Here is a 21,833-nt window from a genome sequence, read left to right on the forward strand (position 1 = left end):
TCTCGGCTGCTGGTGGAAGCATTTGCTCATATCCCTGAGTCATCAGCGTCAAGATGCTGGGTTTCCCCAAGTCATTCCTCGGCCTCCTGTTTCTCTAGGGCTCCCTCTCCCGACTGCTTAGCTCTAGTAGGGCTCCAGGTCGAAATTCCCGGACTGCATATGGCTCGCTGCTTGGCTACCTGACAGACCTGTCCGCAGCCTCATTGGAGACACAAGACCCAGTCATTTCAGGGACCGGGACTGAGACTCACGCCAGCCCCCGGTGGAAGCAGAGGCGCCGGAAGGATGTGCGCGCCGCAGAGCTCCCTCCGAGGTGAGAGCGTGGGAGTCAGGAGGAGGCCACACCCAGAGGTGAGCGCGCGGGGGGCGTGGCCACACCCGGGCGAGAACGAGGCTGGGGGCGTGGCCGAGTGCCCACCGCGAGGGTGGGAGTCGCGGGGGCGGAGAGCCACACCCGTAGGTGAGCGCGCAGGGACGTGGCCACGGAGCGGGCCCGAGGCCGGGGGTGTGGCTGTGCCGGAGGAACGGCTGCGGCTCTCTCGGGATGCGCCGGGCGTCCCCACGGGCGGCGCGCGCAGCCGCTAGGCGACGCGTGAGGCTACGTCGGGGTTAAGCCGGCGCCACCTGGGCGCGGCTGAGGAGAACCGAGCGGCGGCGAATCCCGCGCGGGCGCGGCGAACAGGTGCCCGCGCGTCAGGCGCCGGCCCAGGGGCGGGGAGAGGGGCGCGGCCGGAAGCGCGGGGCGGGTGCCTCGGCCCGGTGAGCCGAGGGGCCGGGAAGGCAGGAAGGAACGCTCCGGGGCTGCGCGGCGCAAGATGTCGAGCCGCCGCCTCGGCCCCTGCAGCGGCAGCAGCAGCCGCCGCCGCCGCCGCTGCTGCCGCCAAGCCTGGGGACATGGAGCGCGGCTGCAGGGAGCGGCCGACGGCAGCAGCAGCAGCAACCACGAGCGTCGCAGCGACAGCAGAGCGCAGCCCGCCCCGTGAGGCGCTGGCCGGCCGGCGGCGGCGGCGGCGGCAGCAGCAACAGCAACAGCAGCAACAGGGCGGCTGAAAACCGGGCCTCGCGGCGACCCTCTCCGCGACCTCCCCTCCCGCTTCGCGGCCCCGCACTCTCCCCTTCCTCTGCAGCTCTCGCCGACCCCCTCGCCCCCCGTCCTCGTCCCGGGTGCGCGCCGCAGCTGAGCCCCGGGGGCGGGGGCGCGTGCCGCCGGCGCGGGGGAGGGGCGGGTCGCCCGCGCGCGCCGCGCCCAGGGCTCGCGGGGACCCGGGGGGCGCGTGCCGCGGCGCGAGGCGAGGCGAAGCGCGGGGCGGCGCGGCGGGGCCCCTCCCCCCTGCAGCCTGGCGCGCGCCGGCCGGGCCGCACCGCTGCGGGCTCGGCGCGCGCGGGCCATGTCCGCCTTCTGCCTGGGCTTGGCTGGCCGAGCTTCAGCACCCGCCGAGCCGGACAGCGCCTGCTGCATGGAGCTGCCCGCTGGGGCCGGGGACGCAGTCGGGAGTCCCGCAGCCGCGGCCGCCGCCGCCCTCGTCTCTTTCCCCGGGGGGGCCGGGGAACTGGAACTGGCCTTAGAGGAGGAGCTGGTGTTGCTGGCGGCCGGGGAGCGGCCGTCCGATCCCGGGGAGCATCTTCAGGCGGAGCCGGGATCTCCGGCTGAGGGGCACGGGCCGCCGCCGCCGTCTACCCAGGATCCCGAGCTGCTGTCGGTGATCCGACAGAAGGAGAAGGATCTGGTGCTGGCGGCCCGGCTAGGCAAGGCACTGCTTGAGAGGAACCAGGACATGAGCCGACAGTACGAGCAGATGCACAAGGAGCTCACCGACAAGCTGGAGGTGAGGACCTTCCGGCGGCATGGGTGGGAAGCCGGGTACCTTCCTATTCCTGGGCAGTTTGTGAAATCACATGCCCTCCCTCCTTCCATGCTTATCCTAGCTCAAAGAAAATCATCGAGAACAGGAGGCAGGATAGATAGTTTTAATTACCATCAGAGCATTCATGGAACCCACCTGACTTTCGCACCCAGCTCGGATGTAGGTCCATGCACGTTTCCCACTGCTGTGGGCCGTTCTATATATGTACTGTACACAGCGTCTAAAATAGAGCTTACAGTATGACTAATTTATACAGCACTGAGGCGATATCCGCACACAGAAATGAGAACATCGAGAAGCATTTAAAATATGCTTCAGGTGCTCAGAGAGGCAGTTAATCTCTAATCAGAGTCTTAGCCTAAAGCTTTCCAGTTTGGGCATTAAGGCCTCTGCATGCCCTTGTCTTAACTTCCTGGCAGAGAGTTGTGGGAAGCAAGTGCCCCTAAAGGAGCTTTATATAGCTTTCAAATACTTGGGGATTAGGGAATATGGTTCCATTGCAGAAATCAGAGAGGCAGGGCTCGGCATGTGATCACTGGCAGTGAGTGGATTTAGCTTGGGCTTCAGTAGTTATCTGTATTTTATTAGTTTTCTGTGTCCTGACTCTCAGCACCTATGAGCCATGTTACTTTTAACTACTTTTAAATAGACACCTTTTTTCGGGGGGCGGTGAGGGGGGTGTATGGTAAGGGCATTTGCTTCGGTTGCATCCCCAGAACTCACATGGGGAAAAGAACTGACACTAGCAGAAGAACTGACACTAGCAGTTTCTCCTCTGACCAACACACACCCCGACCAATTTTTAGAGTAGTTTTAAAGTGTCAGCAATATTTTTGTTAATGCCATACAACAAAACCTTCTAGAACTATGCTTGCTGAGTTTTTTTTTTTTAGTTTTTATTTTTTGCTCTTAAGCAAAATAGGGTCTTGAATGCAGTTCTGAAGAATGATTTCAGTTCTAAAACAGTAGATTTTCAAAATAAAACAGTGGGGAATCATGTTTGGCAGTGGAAACAAACACCTTTTCTGCCCCTGCATTTACTATGGCTACCCATTTTGTCTTCAGGTAGTTCTTTTCATTCTGTCTGAACATAGCACAGATGTGACTAGGCCACAAATGAACGCTTGTCAGGTTCCATCTCACTGCTCCTGTTTGAGCAGTCAGAATGGGAACTGGGAAACACTCCTGTAATAGGACTGTGTGTGTCTGCGGTCCTGTGACCTATCAGAAGTTAAATCAAAAGAGAAAAGGAAACCAGTGAGTGTCCAGTGTTTCAGCCGGCCTGTGAACTAGGCCTGCCAGTTGATGGGCTCTTGAGATAGGTCTGGGAGGTTGTCTGTGAAAGCTGGGCCTAGACTGCCAGAATGCAACAGAATGCTAACTTAGCGGGCTGAACTGTTTCATGTCTGCTTGAAGGAGAGGTCTGGAAATAAAAGGGTGTCCTTTCTTCCTAGAGCGATTTGGTTATGTGACACTGCAAAGGAGTGCTACCCCAGAGATTTGTACCTGTGATCTGAGTGCCTTCAGTCAGGGCCTTAATTGAAGAAACAGGGAGCTTGAAAAGAGCCTCCTATCAGTTTGATTAGTGATAGATTTCATGGTGTGGAGTTGCACAAACCCTGCTTTCCACGTGGAGCTTTGAGTAAAGGAAAAGGATTTCTAAATTCCACAGCAACAAAAGATTCTGCTGTAAAGGGATAAATAAGTGACCTTCGATATTTTGTAATTGACTCCATGGGCAAGAATAAAATAAAATAGCTTAAATAGCCTAAACTATCATTTAAGGTCTTGTCTCTTCTGCAGTTCTGCTGGTAAATACTAGTGTTAAACTTTTGAAATTCTGGGAGTTGGTTGCACAGTATTTTCATTATACGCCACACTGCTGACTTGTCCATGGTGGAAGTGGGTGAGATAGTAAGTTATATGTCATGTGTACTCTACCACAACTTAAACATAGATAGAAAATTTAAATTTATTTATACTTCTATATATATTTGAAAATTATCTTTTTTTTCTTTAGATAGGGTTACTCATGTTAGTTTTGAAGTCTTGAATTTAAGAGATTCTCCTGCCTCAGTTCCCAACTAATTGGACTGTAGGCGTACACTGTATCTGACTCTTAAGATTTTTTTTTTTTGTGTGTGTGTGTGTGTGTGTGCTCTTGAAAATATATTCAGTAGGGCTGGAGAGATGACTCAGACGTTAAGACTGCTGACTGCTCTTCCAGAGGTCCTGAGTTCAATTCCCAGCAACCACATGGTGGCTCACACTGTTTATAAAGAGACCTGGCATTCTCTTCTGGCATGCATGCAGGCAGAACACTGTATACACAATAAGTATGTATGTATGTATATACATATATATATATATATATATACTCACTAGTTGCTCGTTAACTAATGAATGTGTTTATTTGATGATACTGATGATTGCACCACCTCTGAGCTTATACTTTCTGCCCTTGTTAATTCTTCTAGTGTTACAATTGAGAGTGACTAATTTCATTTATTTGGATCTGTTTCATTTGATACCCGAAAGTGAATTTTCTCTATAGTGTATTCTTTTTAGATTTATTTCTTTTATTTTTATGTGTATGAGTGTTTGCTGGCATGTTTGTATGTGCACCACTTGCAGACCTGGTGCCTGCAAAGGTCGGTTCTCCTGGCATAGGAGTTACACATGGTAGTTGGGAACCAAACCCAGGTCCTTTGCAAGAACAGTAAGTGCTCTTAACCTCAGAGCCATCTCTCCAGCACCCCTCCTCCATTAGTCTATTTTTTGAACAGTTTAGAGTTAATGATGTCTGTTTAGACAAAATACTTCATAAAGTTTATCATAGCAGCTATATTTTTAATTAAACACTTGGGAGTAATAATAATAATCCTTTAAGAAGGGTTTAATATTTTCCAAGAACTGTCAGATATTGACATCAAACACATGCTAACAAATCGGTTTGGAGTTTCGGCACGTGAGGGGAGGATATGGTGGCATGTGTTCTGATTCCAGGTACTATGAAGGATATTGACGTCTGAGTTCACCATGGGCAACGCAGTGGGATCCTTTATCCAAAAATGAAATTATAGTAGTAAGTAGCAGTGTGGTGTCCTCAGAATTGTCACTTTTCTGATTTCTGAGCAGGCAAACCATAGTCAAGATCTTCCCTGCCTACCATTCAGGAGTATATTTCTAGTTTTATATGACGCGTGTAGGATCTTATCTGGTTATTACAAACAGAAAAGCATTTGGTTATGTACAACTGTCTTTTTTTAAGGTGTATTAATGTTCTTTAATGGTTTAAAGATGAATGTAGACATTTTATAGCTTGACTAGAATATATTTTTCACATGCTTAAAAATCTAATTGAAAGGCCTTTTTATTATTTCTTCTGTACCTGTAATTAGCTCTTTTAATTTAAAAACACACATCTAACCAGGTCCTTATTTTTTCTCTTAATATGAATTAAAGTACTAACTTGCGTTTATATACTTTGCTCGCTGAAGACCATTGTACAGATTCTTTTTTTCCCCCATATGGCAGAGAGTAGATTATCCATTTCTACAGAAGTAGTCTCTTCTCTCTGGTATTTTCTCTCCCTATCCAAGCCTGATTCTCTTAGTTTGATATTCTTTTTTAATGAGGGATGGAGGGAAATAGAAGTGAGTTTCTGAGAGTCACTACTAGACTTGGAGAAGGGCTGGGAAATTCTGATGTACGTTCAGTGCTTGCTGCTCAAGAGAACAGAGCTTTTCCCTGGTATTTTTCATAAGCAATGGCAGGGCTTAGGAGGATGGTGTCACTTTATTAAGTATCTATTTTATTTAGACTAGTAACACTAGTTTTTGCATTATAGAAGTTGATTGATTTGTTCTTTTTTCTCTTAACAATTGGTTTTATATTTAGAGAAAAATTGGGACAGTAATACAGTATCCATATACCCCACATCCAGGCTCATCTTGTTACCAACATCTTACACTGATATATGCCATAGTTAATAAAGTACCCTAAGTCTGTATCAGTGTCTTTTTTCTGTTGCAGGATTCCTTATTACATTAGTTTTTCTGTCTCGTAGGCTCCTCTTAGACTTTTCTTGTTTTGGTGGCCTTGATAATTTTGTTAATTTTCAAAGTACCATATAACCCTGGAAAACAAAAAGAAGCACAGGCAGACACAGACCTCTATATTTATTATTATTCTCCGTAGACTTCACTGGTTAATTTTTTATTTTTGTTTTATGTGCTTTGTTGGTTTTTTGTTGACATGTATTTCTGTGAGGGTGTCAGATCCCCTAGAGTTGGAGTTATGGACAGTTGTAAGCTGCCACTGTCGGTGCTGGGAATTGAACTGAAGTCCTCTGGAAGAATAGTCAATGCGCTTAACCTCTGAACCATCTCTCCAGCCCATTTACTGGTTAACTTAATGCTTAAATGAAAATACAATTCTAGGAGAAATTTCCTAAAGTAAACCAAAGACTAAATTCTGTACAAAATTCATCAAGAGTTGGAACACCTGAAATGGGGAGTTTGTTTCCCGTTAAAGAAATATAAGGACAGATTAGATCGATCAACACCACCTGTCTCAGCTCCACCCGACGAGTTAATTGGATTGTTTCGGTTGCTTGGTTGGGCTGTTCACTAGCAGCTGTTGGCTGAATATTTTTAAGTCTCTCTGTTCTTTTAAAACACAAGCCTAATTTATCTGGCCTCTCAGTAACACTGTGGTTACTGAGTTCTTGGTATTGCCTTCTACTCAGCCATTTTCATGTTAGACAAAACTAACAATTATGGTTCTAGGAATGAAGTTAGCTTTTATTTCTGCATTCTATCTTTGTGGAATTTCCAGAGTGACTGAAAAAAAATGCTCAGTTTGGAAAGTTTCATGTTATCAGGATAGAAAAGAGCAAATAGTTTACATGCTGGTCAGAGGTAGAAATTTCTCCCTTGTTACTCCTTTTCCACATTCTCCAAACTGAAAGTATGTATTTTGTAAATATAAAGCTATGTGACTTTTTAGTCTGTATACTTGAGTGACTGTAACCAATTGAATGGTCCCCTTAATGTGGTCAATTTGAAAGTTTTCGTGAACACTGCCTTCGCTAGTGTACTCAATTTTAATTTTGGATTGCTGTTTTTATCTTTGTCAAGTTCTCTTTACTGTTCTCAAACATGATAAATTTTCATTGGGGGGGGAGTAAATTTGGCTTGTAGAAACATTTATAAGTCACTTAGTAAAGAATAAGGTGACAAGATGAAATGGGATAATCTTGTAATTTAGGCCCACTTCAAATTTGACATAATGGGACTGGTTTTCTAACATGGCAGTAAGCTGGCACTTGACGTTTCCAAAAGCAGCATTCCAAAAAAAAAAAAAAATGTTGAAAGGTAAGAACTTCAATTAAGAGTGTCTTTTCCAAGGAAGAATGACCTAGCATTCTGAAGGGAGAGAGTCAAAAATTCATTTTAGGGTGTTGAAAACCTCATTCCAGTCCTGATTGAATCACAAGCTTAGGAAATGGATCAGAGTCATTATTTTTTGTTTCTGAGATAGGATCTCACACTGTAGCTTGGGCTGGGATTACAGGCACGACCTACTACGCACAGTTTAAGTCAGTGTACTTTGAATAGTTATACCAGAACTTTGCTAAGCTCACCAAAGGTTAAGTACTGGTACTTTAGTTAGACTGAAGTAAAGGTTTGGCTAATGGACTTACTACTTTTTAAATAGGAAAACATATTTGCCTCCATATCGCTGTTTATCTCATACAGTGAAAAGGTACACTTTTTTTCTTTCAAGCCAATGGACTCCTTTTTGATCAAATTGTTACTTCACACCATCTTTACTTTTCCTGTATACCATTTGTTACACACAATTTATTTTTATTACTGTCCTCCACTAGCATGAAAACCCATAAAGACAAAGACTGTCTGTTTTGTCTATCACCAATGTCTCTAGGTAAGTTTCTGTGCCTCAACAACCACTCAAGAATGAATGGATGAGCCAAAAATAAACATTAATAATAATGTTACTAATAATGCATGATTTAAAATAGGTCTGGCAGGGCTGCAGAGATGGTTCAGTGGTTAAGAGTCCTGTCTTCTCTTCCTGAGGACCTGGACTTAGTTCCCAGCACCCATATGACAGCTTATAACCGTTTGTAGGTCCAGTTCCAGGGAGCTCGTCACCCTCCTTTCACCTCCAGCACCAGACACACACACATAAAGTAAAACCTGAAACTGAACTTGCCTTAGTACTTTTGAAATATAGTAGTATATTATATATACAGTAGCAAATATCTACTAACTTTGACTTGAAACACTAAGTACATCAAATAACTTAAACACAAATCAGCTCTCCCATTTTCTGTTACTGACCCTGAACTAATCACTTGGCTGCTTTTGACCTAATGTTAAGCATAAAAGATGACTCTAAACTGGACAGCGGTAATTCACACTTTTAATCCCAGCACTCAGGAGACAGAGACAGGCAGATCTCTGAGTTTGAGGCCAGCTTAGTCTACAGAGCCAGTTCCAGGACAGGCCCCAAAGCTACAGAGAAACCCTGTCTCAAGAAAAAGGGAAAAAAAATGGCTCCAAGAGAGACCTCCTTTAAAAAATAACAAGTGTTTTGGTTGTTGGGCTCATTTTTAGTTGTTGAAGTTTAATCAAAAGATGACTTGTTAAATTCCAGATATGAATTTCCCAGTCTAGAGACTCATGCTCAGGGAGAATAAACAAAACATTAAGTGTTCCAGTAGGAATGTCTTCTTTGTGAGACCAACAACCTTGTTCTAGAAGAGAATACTTCTGTAGCTGTGACTTGGACAACATGCCCTGTGTGCTTATTGTCTGGAGAAAAGTATGTAAAGGGAAAAGAAAAAGACTGGAATTTTCACACACCCCCTTTTTTTGGCCCAGCACTTAGAACAAGAGAAACATGAACTGAGAAGACGGTTTGAGAATCGGGAAGGGGAGTGGGAAGGACGAGTGTCAGAGCTGGAGACCGATGTGAAGCAGCTGCAGGACGAGCTGGAACGGCAGCAGGTCCATCTTCGGGAAGCAGACCGAGAAAAAACACGAGCCGTCCAGGAACTGTCAGAACAGAACCAAAGGTTATTGGATCAACTCAGCAGGGTGAGTCACAAGAATTTAATTGTAAAATATTCAAAGTGGGAACCAATTTCCTGTACTGGTAGGATATATATGAAGAAACCATTCTGACCTCCCCTCCACCACCCATGGAACTTGTTGGAGTTGATTTTTTTCTTTCTGCAAGATAGATTTGGGAACTGAACTCTGGCTTTTGAGTATGGAGCCCAGGTGTTGTCAAGTATAACAAAGGAGTCAGGAACCAAGAGCAAGGTCCATGATTAAACCATCTATGAGACTTAGTATCCTGGGCATCTTCTCACCTCTAAAATAAAGGTGCTGCATATGTCTGGTGTTTTTTTTAGCGCTCTAAAGAGCTGTGATCCTTTACCCAGGGAAAGTCCATCACCATTTGTAAAATTGTTAATTCATTAGTTCAATACCTAGAGGTGCTGTCTTTAACTGAATAGCTTGGGAAAATGAACGTCCATTATGAAAGGAGTGTCTAAATTTAAGTTTTGTTTTATCTTTACGTCAAGTAGAAGTTCTTACACATTTATAGATAGGATAGTGTCAATTAAGATCAAGACTAATTGCAAAGAAGATGATTGAGACTTAAATGAGTGGAAATCTAATTTAAACACAGTACATTCCTTTTAAATTTACAGAGTGGTCTATAAGACCTGGGTTTACTATTAACATTCAATTCTTCTTATATGTTAAAAGCAAAACCAGCAGTTTTTTAGAAAAAATGTGGCCTCTTGTCCCATCCCTAATCACTGTTGCTCTTGAGGTCCCTGTGCCTTCTGTGTGGTCGTGGAGAAAGGCTAGAGGCAGCTGTGGTGAGTTCCCAAGGTTTGCACTGAGGTGATAGTTGACAGTATGGATGGTGTTTGGTGATTACATCACAGTTGCTGGCTTTTCTCTGGGATGGTGAAACTTCCCACCTTCTAAAGAAGTGTGAACTAAATGCTATTAGTGGGGGAAGAGGAAAAAGAAAAAGAGATAATAAATGGTGACTTGGAAAGCAGCAGCCCACAGAGAGATTTCAGCACATCTGTGGAAAATGAGGACATGGTTGTGGGCAGAGCCCAGCAGCTTCCCTGATTTCATGGAGAGAATCTCTAACCATTGGATTGGCTGGGAAGCCAGAGTGGCATAGTCCAGAAGTCGCTTCACAGGGCTGCTCCACACCAGCATTCCCGAATCAGTTCTGAAACCCTTTTTAGTAACTGGAAAGGGATCTCTATCCTTGTAAAAATTTTATAGGTTTTTGGGTCTTTCATTCATTATTCATGAAAGATTAACCAGAGAAGTCTGGCCAGATTGCTTTATTCAAAAACATTTAATATTATTCTGAGCAAGTGTTTCGAGTGAAACTTACAGAATGAATGCCACAAAACAAAGCAGTCAAAGGGAAGTTAAATTTCTTGGGCCAAGTTCATGTGCAAGGGCAAATGCAGAACATGATCTGGTGAAAGACAGGCGAGCATGAGGGGGAAGTTAGAAAACAGATGCTGACAAGGGATTGATTTGCTTATTAACTGGGTGGGCGTGTTCATGCCTCAGTTTCCTTAACTTTAAAATGAAGTTAAAAATTGGTGCTGCAGACAAGTACTGTTGAAAGGAAAATGGAAAAATGTGGGTTGTGGCTATAGCTCAGTGGTAGAGTGCTTGCCAAGCTCGCCGGAGAGGCTGTATGTTTGCTTTACTTTATAGCACCGCGATTTTCAGCCCGCAGTTTAGTTCGCAACCTCTTTGGGGCCGAATGGCCCTTTACAGGCGTCACCTGACATCATCAGAAAACTCAGATATTTGCAGTACAGTTCATAACAGTAGCAAAATTACAGTTATAAAATAGCAACAAAAATAATGTTATGTCAGGGGTCTCTACAACATGAGGAACTGTGTATTATAGGGTCTAAGCGTTAGGAAGGCTGAGAACCTCTGCTATAAGGGGAAGGGGAGAAATGCAATGTGTTTGTGTTGACCAGCGTATGGAGGTGCAGATTGTTTCTAAAGTGGCGTCTTTAGAGCTGGCCTGTTGTCTGACTCCACTGTAGAAAACCCTGATGAAGTGCTTCCAGATATTTCTGGGTAGCTCTAGATTCTTGTTATCTTCTCTGGCCTTGAACATAGGCCCTGGTGGTTTTGTGGCTTCCTTGCCCTCTTTCTCCTTGTAAGCAGGACAAGTCCCTGAGGTTTCCATCAGCAGCAAGTTTAGATTGCATTTTATTATTGTTTTATTAACTGGGTACTCGGGAGCCAGAGGAACTAAGTACTTTGAAGGGGATCAGAATTCTCATAGGAAAAACTAGCAGCCAGCAGCAGTAGTAGAAGGCCATGCTTTTTTTTTTTTTTTTGCAATGTATGTAATGAGGTTCATTTGTTTGTTTTCATGAGGCAGGGTTTCTTTGTGTAGCCCTAGCTGTCCTGGAATTCTCTCTATAGATCAGGTTTGCCTGGAACTCAAAGGTCTATCTGCCTGCCTCTGCCTCCCAGTGCTGGGACTAAAGACATGCACCACCATGTCTCTTTATAACAATGTAATATATACTGTCAAAAATAGTCCAATACTTCTATAATACATTTTTTCAAAGTATTTTTACATGTATTCACTTTGACTGGCATGGTCTCCAAAGTTGTTCCTAACAATAAACCAAACAGCTATATTGAGATGTACTTCATGCCCCATAAATGGCATCCTTTAAAGGTGCAATTAGGTAGTTGTTACTGCATTTACTGAGTTATGCAACCATCACTGCTGTCTATTTGGAGAATATTTTACCTTCCCAAAAGAAGTGTTACAGCCATTAGCAGTAACTTTCACTATAAGTTAAAACCCCCATGTCTCAACCCCTGGCAACTTTTGATCTACCTTGATCCCCGTGCTTTTCCTTGTTTTAGACTTTTCGTGGCAGTGAAATCCTACCATACAAAAGTAGCCTTTTGTGTGTGGCTTTTTTTACTCAGTGTTTACAGGTTCATCCATGACTTCACCCCATGTTGTGACTGGGAAATATCCCATTGTTATATGCAGCAGTTTATCTGTTCACTAGCTGATGGGCTTTCCTGTTTCTATTCTTTGGTTGATGTGCATAACCAAACATGAACATTCATAGACACGTTTTGTGTTCCACAGATCTTTTTAGCTGAAATGGAATGCTGTGAGTATATATATCCCATGAGCTTCTGGATCTCATTATGATGAGGAAAGGAAATGGGATTGCTCTCATTTTACACCTCGGAAAGCTTCAGGGAAGAAAGATACGTGACTGGATTAAGTTTCTTTCAATTTAGGACTAACTGGGTTTTCTGTTCCCTCCATTCCAGACTTCTAAGGCAGCAATAAAGATCATAGATTTTGAAGCCAGACAACCATGGGGCCAAACACCAACTCTGGTATTTACTACCTGGTTGAATGTAGGAAAGTGGTTTTTGTTGTTGTTGTTGTTGTTGTATTTTGATTTTTCGAGGCAGAGTTTCTCTGTAGCTCTGGAGCTTCCCTGGAAATAGCTCTTGTAGACCAGACTGGCCTCAAACTCACAGAGATCCGCCTGCTTCTGCCTCCTAAGTGCTGGGATTAAAGGTGTGTGCCACCACCGCCTGGCTGTAGGAAAGTTGTTTTACCTTTAGTGACTTCCTTTATATACTAGAAACAACTATATTATTAACCAGGTCATGTTATAATGAATAAGTAATAAATTCATGTAAGGTTCAAACCGCAGCAAGTATCTGGTGTATAAGCTTGATAAGTGGCAACCATCATGATTGTCATGTTCTCATTATGTAGATTAAATTTCTGCATCTGGTCAGATTTTATGTCTTAATAGTGGAAGAATTAAAAACAGTAAAAAAAAAGATAGACAAGTGAAAAAAATAGTGGAAGAAAATGAAGTCTAAAAGTTAAAGTCATATATTATAAGTTTATAATAATTTTTCATTTTAGTCCATAACTGATCTGGTGAGGGTTGTTTTTCTTGAAACGCAAGGATTTCCGTCTATAACTCAGGCTAGTTTTGATCTTGAGATCTTCCCTCTTCAACCTCTCAAGAGCTGGGATTCTAAGCATGCTCCATCATGATCTGTTTTTTGTTTTTGTTTTTTAAATTAAAAGTGGGGTTGGAACTGGTTGTATTTTATTCAGTGATACCCTGTTTGTACTGGGTATCATTTCATATGCTGAATTTATCTTCTCCAATTTCTAGTCATTTGGATAAAGTGTTCCTCTAAGTTCTCTCCTAGCTCCCAAGAGTCTATCCTTATCTTTAAAAAAAAAATTCAGGATGACATATTTGAGAAAAGTGTGGATTCACCACAACATGAAGAACTGTATTAAACGTTGAGAACTACTGTTTAATAGAACCTGGTAGGTACTCTCATCCTAACTGTCAGCAGCAGAAGGAAGACAGTGGGGATTGTTGGGAATCCTGACACATAATGTCCAGTTTCTAGAGCTTCTTTTCCAGATAGCAACAGCAAAGGCATGGCTTCTGCCCTTTTGATGAGTCCTAACTTACCTTATCTGGACACTGCTGAAGCACCATGGTATGTGCACAAAGCCCACTTACCAGCTGAAAGCCAAAGCAAACAGCCTTATTCCTAATGACAGTGATAACAGTCATAGCAGGCTCCCGTTAAGCCATTTCAGTCTTCAAAAGCAGTTGGAGTAAGATACTGTTTTCAAAACAAATCTCAGTTGTGTTAGTTAGAAACTTCAGTCAGAGGTAAAATAAGGCATTTTTCACATTTTATATCAATAAAACACGGCTCACTCTTTGAAACTCGAGGAACAGACTTGAGCACCTATTGACCAAACAATGGAGAAACCAATTGATTCCTTCTGGAGATGAGATTTAAATTTGCTTAAGGGATTCCGAGCTTTTCCTTCCTCAAAATGCACAGCTCTAGAGTTTGGAGAAACTGATTAGGTCATCATTTGTACATTTGCCTATAATTTTATACATGACACATTAATTACATCATTCCCTTTCTTTTTTCATGTTTACTATTAATCTTATGCTTGGTTCAAGACCCATTTTACTTATGGGCTTACCCAGTACTTCATTCTCTATAGGACTGAATTATATGATGTTCGTGACTCTTTGGATGGAATTATGATGTAGATTTTTCTTTGTCTATTTAAAAACTTAACAAAATATTACAAGGATACAGAAAACTGGAGAGAAAAATATAAATCCAGCATTTATTTTTTTTGTTTTTTTTGTTTTTTTTAATATTTATTCATTTATTATGCATTCAATATCTGCCTACATGTGTGCCTGCAGGCCAGAGAGGGAACCAGATCTCATTACAGATGGTTGTGAGCCACCATATAGTTGCTGGGAATTGAACTCAAGACCTTTGGAAGAGCAGGCAATGCTCTTAACCACTGAGCCATCTCTCCAGCCCTAAATCCAGCATTTAAAAAATTATAACATTTTGAAGTCAATGTGGCACGTTCCTATGATACTTGGAAGAATAAAAGCTTGGAAGGCTGAGGCCAGTCTTGGGTTATATAGCAAAACCTTCTTTCTCACCATCAACCTGCCCAAATCTTAATACTCTGTTCTATTTAGTTGAGATTTACTTATGGATATGTGTTTATATGTTTATTTTGCAGTGCTGGGGATAGAACTCAGGGCCCCTTACATACTGTGCTTATTTTAAATACAAAGAAAACATTTTTATTTGTGTATAAAATTAGTTTTTTTTAAAGTTAAGATTATTTTTACATTTGTAGCTCTCACTACAAATGTAATTTGCTGTCTACATTTTTAGAATTGGCTTTCTCATTCATACTTTTTGTACTTTAACGTACATAGATGTTTATAAATTCATGTTATGTGTACATGTCATTTCATGTCTATATATGCATCCATTAACTGTATAATTTTCTATATTTTAGATATTTGACAAATGGAAATATAATGTAAAACGATTTGCAACTCCTTGTCTGGGTTCAATACTATGTTTTTGGATTTTACACAGGTTAATAAATATAGCCTTAGTTTATCTATATTAACTGTTACTTAGCATTCCCCTATGCAGTGACAGTAAAATATTATGTATTTTATTCGTGAACATTAAACTTCTAGTTTTTCCACTTTTACAAATTTTCTGTGATGAATATTTCTGTGCCTTTTCTTCTTATGCACATATATATTTTAATTTCTTTGTGGAATTAAATTCCTGTAACAAGAATTACTGCATCTGAGTGTATACCCTTCTTCTGCTTTATGTAATATTGCCAAATTCTTGAAAGCTTTGTAACAGATTTGCAATCTTAATCAGCAGTGTGTAAGAGTCAGTGTATATGGGTCTCATCTTTCTTTACCTGACTCTTCATTATTATTAGATTTTAAATATTCTTACTAATCCTTTGTATGTAAAAGGAAATTTTATTGTTTTAATTTCCATTTCATGAATTACTTGTGAGACTGAACATCTTTTATCTGTATGTTTATTTTGAATTATTTGTTTGCTTTCCTCACATACTTTATTGGGAATATAAGAGAGTTTTTATTTGTTTGTTTTAACTCTTTTTGTTTTGTTTTGTTTTTCAGGACAGGGTTTCTCTGTAGTTTGGAGCCTGTCCTGGAACTAGCTCTTGTAAACCAGGCTGGCCTCGAGCTCACAGAGATCCACCTGCCTCTGCTTCCCAAGTGCTGGGATTAAAGGTGTGCGCCACCACTGCCTGGCTGTTTTAACCCTTGATGCTCTTATAGTTTCATTTTATTTACTCAAGGGGTCTTGTGTACCAAAAAAGTTTGTAGGCTTTTTAAAAAGCTTCCTTTATTGTAATTTTGTGTGTGTGGGTGTGTGCATGGGAGTACCGTGCCTGTGGAGAGAGAGGTGATGAATCCCTCTGAAGCTGAAGTGACAGGTTGTGTTAGCTGCCAAGAGTGTGTAGTGGGAATTGAACTCTTGTCCTCTGGAACAGGAGGATATGCCTTTAATTGCTGCCATCTATTCATCCCTAAGTATTTAAAGAAGTCAAATATGTTTGTCATTTCCTAAATAGTTTTTTGTGTTTTGGTTAAGCCTCTAGATTCCCTCACTGTATTCTAATTAGAAAAACATAAATGCTTTTTAATGTTTGAATATTTAATCTACCTGGATTTTTTGTATGGTATGAGATAGAAACTACACATATATTTGTTTGCTTGTTTGTTTTTGAGACAGGCTTTCTCTGTATAACAGTCCCAGCTGTCCTGGAACTTGCTTTGTAGACCAGGCTGGCTTCGAACTCACAGAGATCCACCTGCCTCTGCCTCCCAAGTGCTGGAATTAAAGGCATACGCCACCACCACCCAGTTCCTCATATACTTTTTATATGGGTTATATCATCACTAGTTCCTCCCTGAGTTGTAGTCATATGTAGATTTTCTGATTAAAAAAAAACAAACTATATTGGGCTGGAGAGGTGGCTCAGAGGTTAAGAGCACTGACTGCTCTTCTGGAGGTCCTGAGTTCAATTCCCAGCAATCATATGAAGGCTCACAACCATCTTGAATGAGATCTGATACCCTCTACTGGCCTATAGGATATATGTAGGCAGAATACTGTATACATAATAAATAAATAAATCTTAAAAAAACTATTATTTACTTTTAATCGAAGGGTCAAAATAACTTAAATTTTTCATTTTTTTGCCAATTTAAAACTAAAAACATAAAATGGGGGAGGGTTTTTGAAATTGAGGCAGGATCTTTCTATGTAGATTAGGCTTGTCTTGAACTCACAGACATCCACCTGTTTGTGCCTCCAAATGAGTGTTGATATTAAAGGTGTGTGCCACCACACCCAACTTTTTAAAATTTTAGAAGTTTATAGAAAACTTATTTGTTTGGTAAGGCTGCCATAACGATGTATCATAGACTGACTCACTGGTTCCCAGTTCTGGAGGCTGGAAGTCCACAGTCAAAGTCAGTTCCTTCTCATCAGAGCATCTGTTTCAGTCCTGTCTCCTTGACTGAGAATCCTGAGAATCTGCCTGCCTGCGCCTCCGTGCATTTTGTCTTCTCACTGTTTCTGTTTTCTTTTGTTGCTGTTTTGTTTTTGAGACAGGGTCTCACGGTGTAATTCTAGCTGTCCTGGAACTCACAGAGATCCTCTTCATGCACTAGGTTAAAGGCATTTATCACTATGCCCAGTTTGTCTCTATTTTGAGATCTACTCTCCTTATAAAGACTACCTGTTATATTGGCTTAGGATCCTCCCTAAGGATCTCATTTTAATTTGTTTACATTTATAAAGGGAGCTGGAGAGGTGGCTCAGGGTTAAGAGTTAAGAGCACTTGCTGCTCTTGCACAGGACCCAGGTTTGATTCTTTTTTTTTTTTTTTTTTTTGATTTTCGAGACAGGGTTTCTCTGTAGTTTTCGGTGCCTGTCCTGGAACTAGCTCTTGTAGACCAGGCTGGCCTCGAACTCACAGGGATCCGCCTGCCTCTGCCTCCCGAGTGCTGGGATTAAAGGCGTGCACCACCACTGCCCGGCTTCCAGGTTTGATTCTTAACACCCAGATGGCACCTCACAACTATCTGCAACTCCATTCAAACAAGATATCCATACACATAAAGTAAAATTTAATTTGTTTATATTTGTAAAGACTTACTCTCTAAATAAGTTCACATTCTGAGGAAATGGCATTTGGACTTTAAAAGAGAGCTCAATCCAGCCCATAATAAAAAACATTTTGGTGTACTTTTATTTTGCACAAAACAGCACACTACTGGAATCCTTGCTGGTGTTGTCTGAGGGAGATATTCATGGTAATGCCACTTTGCTGGAAGGTTCCATACTCTTCATAACACATTTGTACACTAAATATTCATACCTCTAAAACTAGACAACTAAGGAACACTGTGGCCAATGGAGAGATACCTGGAATGCTTAATTTTATTCCTTGGGAAAGTTCCAAGTCCACCAGTCTCATTTTTTTCCTCTAAGGATTTACCTACATTCTATTTTTCTGAGTAAAAAGTGGAAGGGTTTTATGTATGTGTATGAGTGGGTCTTCTTTAATTCAGTGTCCAACAGATATTTCTTTGTATTGTTTTCTTTTTTGTTTCTTAGAGGCAATGTTTCTCTGTAATCCTGGTTGTACTGGAACTCGCTGTATAGACCAGGCTGGCCTCGAACTCACAGGGATCCGCCTGCCTCTGCCTCCCAAATGCTGGGATTTAAGGCATGTGCCACTACCGCCTGGTCCAACAGGTATTTCTTGAGCAAGGCTCTAGGAATACAGTGGAAAAACAAACCCTGTGTTCAGTGAAGCCAACAGGAAGAGATACAGATAACTAAAGCAATCAACGGGAAGGGTGAATGGGGGACTGACCAGGGAGGTGCAGCCGCTTTACAGTGAGTGGGCAGTGAAAACTGTTGGCGATCACATGTGAGCCGGCAGCTGTGGAAGAGCTATGGGAATAGTGTTCTGGGTGGTACTGTTAGGTTGTAACTCCTTTGAAAGCTGGGACAGCTCTGTTTTCTTTGCTGTTGTAAGCAAGTATCTGTCAGGATGGGAAGTCAATAAAAGGTTGTTGGTTACTTTTTAATATTTTGAAATAGACGGGGTGGTGGCACCTTCCTTTTAATCCCAGCACTTGGAAGGCAGAGGTAGGTGGATCTCTGAGTTTGAGATCAACCTGATCTCTACAGACTGAGTTACAGGACAGCCAGGACTCACAGATAAACCCTGTCTTGAAAAAAAATTATATAAATAACATGTTTAGAACATATACCTTTCTGAAGACTAACCCCAGTGCATAGACTGTAATATGAACCATTTCATACTCGCACTTAGTATATATGGTTTGAAAACTAGTTACCGAAGGAACCATGGAGCCAATGCTTGGGGACAGGTAAGCTGTAAAAGGTTATGGTGACATGGTTGCTTAAAAAGATAGTTTAGTCTTCATAGGTACTTTAGAAATTGTGGAAAAATTGAACCTGCCATGATGACATGAGTGAGCCTCTGCTGATTTGCAGCCTGTAGGTGCTCTGTTGAACAGCACTGTGCCTCCCTGGTCTGCAGGTCAGTTGTTCAGTTGTTCACCGGGTGAGTGGCTTGCAGCCTTCTCATCTTGCCTGGGGATATGGGAAATGAGAATTCTAGCTTTTCACCAAAGTTGTTCTTGTCCTGTGGGAGACTTGGCCTTTGTTTTGATTTGGATATTGTACTGTATCTTCCTCCTCTCTGGATCATACCCTCTGGACAGAAGAACACCCAGCTGTGTGCTGTCTTCACTGTACAGACCACAGTGGTCTGTGGTTTGGAGAAGGAGGCAGCAGAAATGTCCAGGGGAAGGCTGGCTCGTGACAGCATCTGAGCACAATCTTACTGAGGTTGTGTAGATCCTTCCTGTGCAGCCCTGATGGCTTCTTCCTAAAGTAAAACTCTTGAGAACTCAACTTAAAATAACATTTTATCTTCTCATTTGTTCTGCATTTGTGTTATAATCTTTTTGCTCATTTTTACAGGGCACACCTGTTGTTTTCTTCTCACTGTGTCTTATGGTTTCTATTGCTGTGAGACCATGGCAACTCTTATAAAGGAAAACGTTTAATTGGGGTGACTTACAGTTTCAGAGGGTTAGTCCGTCATCGTCATAGTGGAACTTGTCAGCATGCAGGTAGGCTTGCTCCTGGAGAAGGAGCTGAGAGTTCTATGTCTTGATCCACAGGCAACAGAAAGTGAACTGAGTCCCACACTGGATGTTGCTTGAGCTAGGAGACCTAAATCCCACTCCCACAGTGACACACTCACTTCCTGCAACAAAGCTACAACTTGTAATAGTTCCTTTCTTCTGGGGGCCATTTTCTTTCAAACCACCACACACTGTAACTGTTCAAGTACCTCCAGTTTCTCACACCCAGGACTGGTCATGCACCTGGTTACTCTGGCTGTGAGTGTATCTAACTGTGACAAAGCTTAAAGCTGTATTTGGGGCAGTATACAAAAGGTGCTATCCAAAGGCTACCTGAAGCCAGAAAGAGCTATCACCATTGAATCACTGAGATAGGTGGTTCAAAGCCTTCAGCGGGAAGTTAGGCTTTGCTCCAAAACTAGGAGAAATCAAAGCCTTCATTTTAGACTAGAGGGACTCTGATAGAAAAGATGTGCCAGAGGGATTGTTTAAAGATGGCGATGGAGAGATTAAAATGAAGATCCATTGTAGGCTGTTCAGGTGAAGCCAGTCTGAAATCTGTGTCTGTGAAGTCTCAGCTCCTCGAAGAGTGCTCTTTCAGTAAACTTTGGTGTGTTTAGCTAGGGTGGGGCGGCTTCTTAAGTGAGTATCCTTTTATAGATTGTTGGAAGTTCTAGTTTTACCTCTATCCCTAGTTTCTCAAGTTTTACAATTTTTATTTTAATGTATTTGTTGGGATTAAATCCAAGGTAAATTTTTAGGTTAAAAAAAAAAGGTCCGTGGAAGCAGCTCAGTGGTAAAGCCCTTGTCCTTGCACAAGGGTCTGTGCTCAGTTCACAGCACCACCACCACCACCCTCCCAAAGAAGAAAAATAATTAGATATATCTTAATTGGTTTTTTGAGTGACAGAAATATCTGGTATTTGCTGTTAAAAAAAAAAAGAATAGTAGAGAACATTTGGTGTCTGAAACAGTGAAAAGCTTCCATGATACTAAGAAAAATAAATGACAATGTGATACTAGCTTTTTCCATGTATAGCACTTGCATAATTCTGTTTTTTCCATTACTAGCTTTTTGACTTCTTTCATGTTTTTAATGGTTGTATATAGTAGTCCTTATACTATACATGGAAAGTTAATGTAACCATTTGCTACTGAGTGACATGTATTACAAACACTGCTAAAGTGAATATCTTTGCACTTTCTGAAGCTTGTTTAAGGGTCTCACTGAATAGCTCAGGTAGTCCACAAACTTACGATCCTCCTGTCTCAGTCTACTGACTACCAGGATTATATGCATGTTCTACCATGCCTTGCTTATTATTTTGCTCTTTCTTGATATCTTCTTTTGATGTATGTGTGCATACACACACACATATATGTATGTGTAATTCATGCACACTTGTGTACAGATGTGAGAGCCACTTGTGTGGAGATGTGGATGTTGTCAGGTGCCTTCCCATGTTACTTTCTACCATGTTTTTTGAGACAGAGTCTTTGAACTGGACTTCCTGATTTCAGCTAGACTGTCTAGCCAGTGATTCCCAAGAATACTCCTGGTTTTTCCTCCCCAGTGCTGGGATTTTAGGTGCATGGCACTCCTCCCAGCTTTTTTGTGGATATAGTTTACGTCCTCATGCTTACATGCCAGGTGCTTCTCTGACTGAGCATCTCCTTAGCACTGGGTTTTGCCTAGATGTGGGATGTCTTGGTCAAAGGGCATGGACAGTGAAATTTTTAATAGCTATTACACAGCCCTCCAAGAATGTACGGCTAAACTCCCAAGACCCAAGACCTACCATTCTGCCTGTATAAATTATATAACTAACTGTTTAACACAAAAGAGTAGTTGTCATCACAGAAGTCTGCAAAATAGCTACCTGGAGAGAATGTGTGTGTTTAGGTAAAAGTGATTGTTCAAAAATTCCAGTTTTGCTTTTTGGAGATAAAGTTCTGGAAAGCTAGGAGTATTCTACTTCTTGACCTTGGTAGTACTTACCTGAGTGTTCATATTATAGTTGTTAGACAATAAATGCATGCTTTATAAAATTGTGTTATATTTCACAGTGTAAAGAAATCAGTCATTGAACAAATATAATATATACATTCTGTTTATGAAGCATTAGGAGACATAGGTACTGCAGAGAACAAAGTAAATTATTCATTCTAAAGTAATACAGAATGATGCATACTGTGATATAAGCATTTGGGACACAGAGACCAGCCTGGGCTTTATA

At 41.9% G+C, this 21,833-nt stretch overlaps 1 protein-coding gene across 4 annotated transcripts in view; it reads left to right on the forward strand.

Moving 5' to 3' along the window:
- The first annotated feature begins 1,325 nt into the window (after nt 1-1,325).
- Bicdl1 (BICD family like cargo adaptor 1) overlaps nt 1,326-21,833 on the forward strand; it is an 86,802-nt gene continuing 66,294 nt past the window's right edge. For 2 of the 4 annotated variants that reach the window (XM_085681488.2, XM_085681507.2), the window contains exons 1-2: nt 1,332-1,826; nt 8,777-8,992. In XM_085681488.2, the coding sequence (XP_085537614.1) occupies nt 1,389-1,826; nt 8,777-8,992 (654 nt within the window). In that variant the 5' untranslated portion in view covers nt 1,332-1,388. Of the gene's footprint in view, nt 1,827-8,776; nt 8,993-21,833 lie in introns of all 4 variants that reach the window. The other 2 variants (XM_085681498.2, XR_014998926.2) reach the window with 2 other exon arrangements.

Source organism: Myodes glareolus, chromosome 2, assembly GCF_982192425.1.
Source record: "Myodes glareolus chromosome 2, mMyoGla1.1, whole genome shotgun sequence".
Lineage (NCBI taxonomy): Eukaryota > Metazoa > Chordata > Mammalia > Rodentia > Cricetidae > Myodes > Myodes glareolus.